The sequence below is a fragment of the Nannospalax galili genome, unplaced genomic scaffold, assembly GCF_000622305.1.
Source record: "Nannospalax galili isolate Female #2095 unplaced genomic scaffold, S.galili_v1.0 scaffold648, whole genome shotgun sequence".
NCBI lineage: Eukaryota > Metazoa > Chordata > Mammalia > Rodentia > Spalacidae > Nannospalax > Nannospalax galili.
This window is the reverse complement of record NW_008360311.1, coordinates 94,295-104,489: the sequence shown is the minus strand read 5'-3', so window position 1 is coordinate 104,489 and position 10,195 is coordinate 94,295. Positions and strand designations below refer to the sequence as shown.

The following is a 10,195-nucleotide window of genomic DNA, read 5'->3' as shown; positions in this document are numbered from 1 at the left end:
TCCTCATGCTTGCACAACAAGCACTTTATGAACTGAACCATCTCCTCGGCCCGATATTTTGTATTTTTTATAACAATCGCTTTAACTGAAATCACATGTCATTATGGTTTTCACTTGCATTTCTCTGATGATTAGTGATATTAGACATTTCTGTATAGTTGTCCTTTTGTATGTGTAATGTCCATTTTGAAATTGGATTTCTTGTGCTGAGTTGTTTCAGTTCCTTATATAGTCTGAATATTAACCCTTGTCAGATGCATAGTTTGAAAATATTTTCTCTTACTCTATATGTTATCTCTTCACTCTGTTTCTTTTTTTTTGTATAGAAACTTTTTAGTCTGAAGTAATACCATTTTCTGATTTTTGCCTTTGCTTCCTATGTGTTTCAGGGTCTTATCAAAAGCATATTGCCTATGTCAGGCATGGTGGTACACATACCTTTAATCCCAGCACTCAGGAGTCAGAGGCAGACAGATCTCTGTGAGATCAAGGCTGGCCTGAGCTACATAGGGAGTTCCAGGCCAGCTGAGGTTATAGGGAGACCTGTCTCAACCCACTCCCCCAAATACAAAATAAAAGCATGTTACCTAATTCAATGTTCTGAAGTAGAATACCAATTTTCTTTTAGTAGTTTCATGTACCATATTTTGACTTTAATCCATTTTGAAAGCTTAAAAATGTCATGTTTTTTCCTACACCAATGCAAATACAATATTGTCCTAGAATATTAAAAAATTCTTATCTCTTCAACTTAGATATAACTTCCAAAGTTTACTTAAGATTTTTTTAACTTGGAAATTCAACAACATCTTTCTCCTCTTTCCACAGGTAGCACATATCTATTTTGTCAAAAACAAAACAATTTTATTTACAGATTCTCAAATTTTCAGCCCAACTTACCCCTGAAGCATGTTGGAAGAGGAGGGTTCCATTTGCTGTTTTGCTGGCACCACACTATACTGCTGCCTTTCATAGTAAAGCCAACGCTACACTTAAACATTACTGAATCATTTAATGAGAAGAAGCGTTTAAATCCAGATACCCTAATTCCATTTTCAATGTCTGGAATTGGGCACTTGACTATAGCAATACACTGAGGGGGTGGGCTGCTCCAGATGCCAACTCGATTGTCTTTGCTGGTGCAATATATTGACTCCTCACCCACTAGGTCAAACAGCTTTTCCCCATTCCGTCCAGTATGGCAATGATAAGTTACTACCACTCCATAGGAAAAGATGTCTCTATTGTTGTTGTAGAAGTTCCCGTTGGAGATGGCTGGAGGTGACTCACAAGGAATAGCTTTTGGGGGGAGATAGTTAAGAGAAGAGAGAAGGCATTGAGATGTTATACTTTGTGAGCATTTTGAAAGATTTATTTTAATTATATGTATGTTTGTGTGTCTCTGTGTGGGTATATACATGTGAATGCAGGTGCCCACAAAATCTTGTTATAATAGGCATTTGCAGACACCTGATGTGGGCACTGGGAACCAAACTCAGGGCCTCTAGAAGTATACATTCTTAACCACTGAACTATCTCTTTAGCCTCCCTTTCTGAGAATTTTGCCTTCATTCTCTTAAGTCAAACTTAAACTCTGCCTACAGTTTCTCTGTATTACTGAAATTCTGTTTCTTGATCTAAATAAAAATAAACCATATAGGAGAATTCAGGGAACTGGATAATAAAAACTCAAAAAGCTCTGAGAACAGATTCTGTTACTAAAGACATCTAGATAGCCTATTTTTTTGCATGGAATACATTTGCCAATGTGTGATCTCATGGTATATTTTAGATTTAAAGATTTATTCACTATGAAATGAGATCATTAATGAATGTTAATAGAAAAGTGTGATGGGATTAGAAATCATGGACGAACATAAAGCAGAGCTATGTCCAGAACTACCCAAACCTAGTAAAACCTCTCAGGTTATCATTTAATGTGCAGATGCTCAGTTTCCCTTTGGAAGGTAATATGAGAAATTTAGTAAGATGCCATAAAGAGATCATTTTACTCACATTCACAAAAAGGCATGTTCTTATCCCAGATTACAATATTGTCTGAGACAATGCATGTAGCAGATGAATCACCAATGAGTCGATATCTAGAAGCAAAAGGGTGTCTGATCACATCCCAGTTGTACTTTAGAAAAACCTAGTTTCTTCTGTAAGGAACGAAAAAAGAATATTATGTATGATGGTAATAGTGATGGATTGAGGACTTAATAGATTCAACAATCTATATCCAAATGAAGTCTGATGTTCTGTACTGGGTAATGCTGAAGTGTTTTTTTCTGGAGTGAGTCAAGGACACCATGACTTTGTGTTCTTTTATGTTAAAGGGTTTCTAGTTAGAACTACTGTTTTAGGACCTATACAACCTACAGAGGCCTCCTGCCTACTCACCCTTTATTACAAGAATATGTAATTGTTGACCCAAACTTGATATCCGTGGGTATAAGCACGGAGCCATGGAGGAGTTCTTTAGGACTCATACATGATTTACCTACAAGGGAAACAAAACAGGATTTGGGGCTGGGGTTGAGAAGACTTTGTATGTTTTCTATTAAATTCCAACCTGATTGGACTTGCTAATGAGCATGCAGATGATTACTCAAATTTTGACATTTGCAAAATCTATACTTTCCCAAGGATCAGTCAATTCTGGAACATTGTTTAAAATATATGGCCTATATTTCTATACATGGAGGAAAATTTCATCTGTTGTCAATTTTTATTTAAAATCACCATTTCCTCCTTTTTATTCTGCCAGTTGATGACATCATCTATCAAGTCTTCTGGGTTAAAAAACCCACAGTTATCATTCCCTTTCTATAATTCACCCTCTATTCCTTGTCTTTCATTCAATTCAATTCATTACCAAATTTTAGTGGCTATATTCCAGAACCCTTTTTCCAAGCTAATTATTTTGGCACATCGTAGTTTCACTGGATTATTGAGTGATAGAATTTACCTCTGTAATTGTGGCATGCCTTAGTCTAGTACCTCTTCCATAGTGGCATTTCCTTTTAACAGTACAAATGTGGTCATGCCATATAAAAACTTACAGTAGCTTACCATTATTCATAGGAAAAATGTGCATGGTCTTAGAGTTAAGTGCCAGTTTACTTGACCAACTATATTCTGCACTGTGTAATCCAACCACACTCATTTTAAAATGTTTTTCTAAAGATATAATGTTCCTTCATTCCTCTATGTTTTTGCATATACAAAACATCCCTACCTAGAAGGCTTCAATTTCCCTAATTCTCCTAGATAGTGTTTACTATTTATTTCTATATGACCACATAGCAGTTTACTTTTATTATTAAATAATATTGTAATGGTTGGGATACACCTCTATGATACAGTGCTTGCCTAGCATGTGTAAGGCCTTAGGTTAAGACTTTAATACATACACACACACACACACACACACACACACACACACACACACGTGTATGTGTATAATTTCTGTTGTCTCTTCCAAGCTCTATTATCTAGTCTAGTGCTAATACCTGTTAGTAAATAAAAATATTTATTGGTTTTAATGGAGTAAGAATGAGATGAAACTGATATTTCTTGTATACTAACTTCGAATCTCTTTCTAATACAATATAGAGATCATAGAATGGAGTCATAAAAGGATAGAATAAATCAGGTTGGTCGTGCTGATGACTTCAACCAAATAATCAGGACTCTCAGAAGTAAAAGGAAACATGGAGACCCTGGGAACACCTTTGCTTGCCATGACATCCTATATAGATACCACAGTGATAGAGCCTTGCAGAAGTACTCACGTTTACAGAACTGCTGAGCATCTGACCACTTGGAGGTCTCTAGGCAGGTGATAAAGAATGATTTCTTAGTATACCCAGGGAGACATTTGTATTCCAAAGATGTTCCAACAGCAAACTCAGACTGATCAATCTCAATATGAGGCTTAGCAAATGAAAACTTGGGCAGCAACTTACACTGACCTAGAGACACAAGGATCACAGAAATATCAAAACTAAGAAAGGCTAAAGCCTCCCTGCTTCTCTCTTGTCACCCATTATACTAACAACTTTGATCTTTAAAAATAAGTCAACTAGAGCAATATTGTCTGAAACAATCATTGTATTATGGATGGACATTTAGGGAAAGAAACTCAAAGACTTTTTAGGACTTTTTAGGATAGACTTCAGAGGAAGATCTGGAGAAAATATTTTTCATACAACTCCATCCTTTTATAAACTTTTAAGTAAAAACTGTGTTTTTTTGTAGTTTGGTTTTATTTTTTGTTTTTAAAAGTATTTTACTTATTGTTTTTATTTTAGGTGTGTGTGTGTCTTGTCTGCATGCATGTAAGTACACCTGTGTCATGCAATGCCCATGAAGGACAGAAGAGGGTGTCCTATCTCCTGAAACTGGAGTTACAGATAGTTGCTAGCTGCCATGTGGGTGCTGGGAACCGAACTTGGGTCTTCTGCAGGAGTGCTCTTAATTGCTGAATCATCTCTCCAGTCCATTTCTTTGTTTTATACAACAAGGTCAGGAGAAAATAAGAAAGGCATATGGAAAAGAGCTTCAGACATGAGTACAGATAACTTAATGTATGACCTGAAACCCTAAATCTAATAGAGGAAAATGTAGGAAGAACACTTCAAGATATGAACATAGGCAAGCACTTTCTAACTAGAACTCCAGTGCCAACAACTGACAAATGGGACTTTATGAAATTAAGAAGCTTCTGTACAGCAAAAGAATTAATCAAGTGAAGAGAAAATCTTTGCTAGCCATACATTTTATAGAAGATCAACACTAGAATATACTAACAACTCAAAAACCTAAACACCAAAAAAAAAAAAAATCCATTCACTATATGGGCTAGTGAAGTGAAAAGACAGTTCTCAAACAAAGTACAAAGTACAAAAGGCCAATAAACATGAAAAAAAATTTAATATCACTAGTCAACAGAGAAATACAAATGAAAACTACATTGAGATTCCATCTCACTTCAGTCAGAGCGGGCAGTCATTAAGAAAATAAATAACAAATGTTGGTAAGGATGCTAACAAAAGTGACTCCTTAGGCATTGCTGATGGGACTGTAAGCTAGCTCAGCTGCTATGAAAATAGGTATGGAGATTCCTCAACAAATTAAGAATAGATCTACTACATGACCCAGCTATATCACTTATCAGTGATCAACTAGAAGATGCCAGTCAACGTATCATAGATGTACTTGAACATCAATGCAGCACCATTCACAATAGCTAAGTTATGAAACCAATGTAGGTGTCCAACAACAGAATATATATATATATATATGGTTTTTCAGCCATAAAGAGGAATGAAGTTATGTTGTTTGTGGGAAGACGGATACAACTGGAGTCAATAATATTAAGCATGTTTTCTTTCACTTGTGAATTCTAGATTGTATATAGATACATAAAAATATATATATATTGATGACATGAAAGTAGAAGCAAAACTGTCTGGAGAACAACAGGGAGTAATAAGAGGGGAAAGGTGGAAGATGGGCAAGGGAGTGGGAAATGGTGTGATATACTCAAACTTCACTATATAATTGCATGAAATTAGCCTTCAGTAGTAGTATATACTAATAAAATGATGAATGCATACATTTTGATTATTTTGGGGGAGGAGAGAAGTTGAATTAGTTATTTTTATCAATTAATTTTTTGATCATTGTGACCAAATACTTAACAGAAACAATTTAAGGAAGGGGAAGTTGATTTGCTTTTAGTTCAGGGGATATGGCTCTCATGGTGGGGAAGGCATGTAGCTGTGGAAGTTTGGGGATTGGAGGCAGGAACTAGCAACAGCTGCTGGTTGTGTAACACTAACCAGGAAGCAGAGAATTTGACCGGAAGAGGGGAGGAGCAATAACCTCCAAAGTCTACCCACCAGGACCTACTTCTTCCCCTTAGATCCCCTACCTCCTAAAGTTCTACAAAACAGTCCACCAGCTATGGGCCAAATGTTCAAACACATGAGCCTATGGGGAATATTTTATATCCAAACCATAATAGATGGAACAAGATCATCCAACAAACACCCTTTGGTATTTATGATAAAAACTAGAACTTTACAAGTAAAAAAACCTTATAAATAAAAACTTTTAGGGTTTAGCATAGGATATTAAAATACAACAAAGATCTTGTAAAAGCTCAGCACATGTATGACCTTAAAAATTACCTTAATTGATTTACATAATTATTCTAATCATTAAAATTTTAGGGCATTGAGAAAAATACATCCATTCTTCATTACATGTATTTATCTATTTATTATTTATTTAAAATTTTGATATTTTGAGACAGGGTCTTACTGTGAAGCCCAGGCTGACCTTGAACTTGGAATCCTTCTATCTCAACCCCCTCAGTATTTCACTTATTATTTTTATTATTTTATTCTAACCAAATAGAGTAATAAAACTCCAAAGAGAAGCTAATAAATATTTTTGATATACAAAAGAAAAGGAACTAGTCAGTGCAAGATAGATTCCAGTGGTTAAAAATAATACTATTAGTAAAAAGTAAATGCTGAGCCAGGGGTGGTGGCACAGGCCTTTAATCCCAGCACTCAGGAGGCGAAAGCAGGCAGATCCCTGTGAGATCAAGGCCAGCCTGGTCTACATAGTGTGTTCCAGGCCAGCTGAGGCTACAGGGAGACCATGTCTCAAAAAGACAAAAATATTTTTTTTAATAAAATAAATGCCATCTGAAGAGATGGATAAGAAATTATGACAACTATACACTTAAGGATGTCCTTAGAAAAGTGATATTTCTAAATATGAATGAAGACTCAAATTTCAACTCCCTAATTTTATAAGCTCGTTCTTCTTTCAGACCAGATGGCAATCTAGGCCAATAAAAAGTGCTTAGGGGATGGAGAGATGGCTCAGTGGTTAAGAGCACTGGCTACTCTTGCAGAGGACCTGGGTTCAATTCCTGGCACCCCTATGGCAGCTAACAACCATCTGTAACTCCAGTTCCAGGGGAATCCAATGCCCTCTTCTGACTTCTGTAGGCATTGCATGACATGGGTGTGCCTACTTGCATGCAGGCAATACACTCATACATATTTTTAAAAAAAAAAAAAAAAGTGCCTAGTGGTGAAACTTTTCAAAACCTAAAGTGAATGTCAATTAAAAAATTCTCCATTTTTATTCAAACTAGCCCAAGACAGGTACTGGTGTATGTTAAACAATGAACATCTGTTGACCCAGAGACATTCACAGAGTTCCCGTAGCTGCAGTCAGGCCCAGTTTTAACCTTCATGCTTCTACTGGGGAATCTAAAATAGTCATCACTGTTGGGAACCAGATATGACAGTAGGACCCCCTTTTGTTTATTTCCTCAGCTCCTTCAGTTTCTTCCGTCAATACCTACAAATGTCCCCTAATACAGTCTCTGCAAAACATGGCCGACTCCACAAGGAAAGCGAGGCTTTTAACTCAATGAAGACAGACTTCATGATGTGAAGCCACATCTATCAGTTACTCTAATCAAGCAGTTGAATCTGTGATTATCAAATATAAATAAGGACAACATCAAATCATCTTCTACAACCTGGGACATCATTTAAATTCATAAGATTCAACCAGAGGCAACAAAGATTAGGAGGGATCCAAGATCTGGAAACTGCAAAAGCAAAGGGGGGCTTATGACACAATTTTCCATGATGAAAGGAGGCAAGAATTATACTTTCTGGGTGAGGATTAATGGAAGCCTCATCCTTGGTAATGAGACCTTGAACTGTCTCTCACTGGAGACACTAAAGCTCATTAGTAATAAAATTGCCGAAGTCTTAGGCCACAGTACAGAAATTTCAGAGATTGTTTTGACTTCCAATCAGAAAAGGAAAGAGAGTAGACTCACATGGTGGAAGGAGAGAACAAACTCCTGCAAGTTGTCCTCTGACTTCTACACACCTGCATGGCATGTGTAACCCTTTCCCACAATCGATCAATCAATGAAAATTTAAAATTCAATACAATTATTTTTGGTCTTTTTGAGACAAGGTCTCTCTGTAGTCCCAGCTGGCTTGGAACTTGCTATGTAAACCAGGCTGGCCTTGAGCTCACAGAGATCTGCCTGCTTGGATTAAAGGCATGTACTACTATACCCAACTTGCAATACAATTTTTTAAAAAGAAATGGAAATATTAGTCTGTAAGCTCTTTCATGTTAGAAATTTTCATGGGAGTCACTGTTCTTCCTTTATTTCTTTCTAGCATCGGGAGTAAAGATCAGATAAAACAGAAAATAGTACACACACATAAACACCCTCAAACCATGTTTCTGGAGAACAGAATACGGCTAACTACATGGGTCTAAGGAGCTTTACATGGATGGACAGCTTAGAGATCCATTTGACTGTAGTCCCAGTACTTGGGAGGCAGAGGCAGGTGGATTTCTGTGAATTCAAGGCCAGCCTGATCTACACAGTGAGTTCCAGGCCAGCTGGGGCTACTGGGAGATCCTGTCTCAAAAAGAGCCCCCCCCCCCAAAAAAAAAGAGAAAGAAATCTATTTGAAATGAATGAAGAACTTATGCACAGTATAAAAATAAAACTGAAAGGCTGGTCACAAAGCAGGAAGAGGAGATCATCATTGGGAATGAGAATTATAATCAAATACCTTAATGCTGGGTTTCCTGGCTGTCTAATGAATGCTTTTTAATGAGAGTGATTTGCATTAGCCAAGATATGATCCTAAGAACAGAACATTCATCAGTGAATGTGAAGCAAGGTCCTTGCTGTCCCTAGAATTTATTTTCCAATAGAAGTAAATGGCAACAGAACCATTGCATATGATTTCATACCCTTAACGACTGGGACAGAATTAGCTGCTAATTCTGACATTTAGTAAGTATCAATATTCAACTGCCTTTGGCCTGATTTCTGCGACTCTGGGATAGCTCTGTGGTATGGTAGCACAACTCATTTATGATTTCATTTCTTATTTGAAGAAAGTGAAGATCAGGGCTTTAAACGACTTGCCGAAAGTCACCCAGCTATTGAGGTTTGCATATGGTAAGTGGTTTATAAACTAGGAATTTCATTATCAGAACAAATGATACTACTTTAAAAGCAAGACAATCTAGGAAACAAACTTTTACAGAAAATGCTAAAGGATACCCTCTGGAGGATGATACCATCACAGACGCTACAGTTTTAATTCATATCTCAACTTCAAAAAATAACTCCAGACATTTACCAATATCCTGACATAGTTAATAAAAAAAAAAAAATCTGAGAACCATGCTAGGGAACCAGGTGCTATTTTTTAAAGAAAGGGAGCTGGAGCTCAGCTACCCTTCTAGAACAGGAGATTATTTCTGGGGAGCTGTGATCCTTGAGCACAGCCTTGGGAGGTTTGGGCTCAGCAGTGAGGTGGTCAGGCTTCGGAGGGTGGAGCTGAGATGTGTGCGCACTTGTTGAATCCCCAGGAGTCCCGGAGCCAGGGAGGAGAGAGCAAGCCCACAACACGAGGCACACTCTAAAGTGCCTTTACGTGTCTCAGCCTCCTCTTCTGGTGATCCAAGAAGAGGTGAGGACGTTGTGGACCTACAGACTGTAGGCTTCTCCAAAGCTGTCAGGAGACAGGCTGGCGTCGCGCAATGCTCCCAGGTTTGAGCTCTAGCTTTTGGATAGACACAGAAGCCTTCCCAGCCCTGGAGTTCCCACATCCGCGCTCCCGCGCCCAGCTCACCAAGAACCCCAGGCACGACGAGAGTGAAGAAAACCCAGAGCGGACCCAAAGTGCCCATGCCACCGCAGCGGACCAGTTACGGGACAGGAAGCGTTCCGAGTGCTGAGAGTCTCCAGCAGCGCTTGGAGGACAGGGCTGGGCGCAGGTGGCGGTAAATTAGGGGAAACAGACCCTTAAATAGCTTCCGCCCAGTGCGTGGTGCTCAGGGTTAAAGCGCACACCTGCAGCTGACCCCGGCGGGCGGGGTGGGGTGAGGTAGGGGGCGGGGGTTGTGGAAGGCTACTGGCTGCCTGGGGTGGAAGAGGAGGAGGAGGGGGGGTCCCTGCGAAGCCAGCTTTTGGCTCAGTTTCTGTCCACTCAGCGCCTGGCTTTCCAGCTTTTTGTTGGCTACGCAACCAAATACTCTTTCTTTGTAGAGCTGAAACAAAAATTTCACATCCAAAAAAAATTCTTACTAATCTACATTGCTCATATGC

At 38.4% G+C, this 10,195-nt stretch overlaps 1 protein-coding gene across 1 annotated transcript in view; it reads right to left on the bottom strand.

Annotated features, from left to right (window-relative positions):
* Positions 1-9,777, bottom strand: part of LOC103727020 (complement receptor type 2-like) — a 42,113-nt gene extending 32,336 nt beyond the window's left edge. Inside the window, exons 1-5 of the mRNA XM_029559489.1 lie at positions 9,720-9,777; positions 3,798-3,977; positions 2,404-2,503; positions 2,017-2,102; positions 901-1,299 (exon numbers count right to left, since the gene is read on the bottom strand). Coding sequence (XP_029415349.1) covers positions 901-1,299; positions 2,017-2,102; positions 2,404-2,503; positions 3,798-3,977; positions 9,720-9,777 — 823 coding nt within the window. The remainder of the gene's footprint in view (positions 1-900; positions 1,300-2,016; positions 2,103-2,403; positions 2,504-3,797; positions 3,978-9,719) is intronic.
* Between the last annotated feature and the right edge of the window lie 418 nt (positions 9,778-10,195).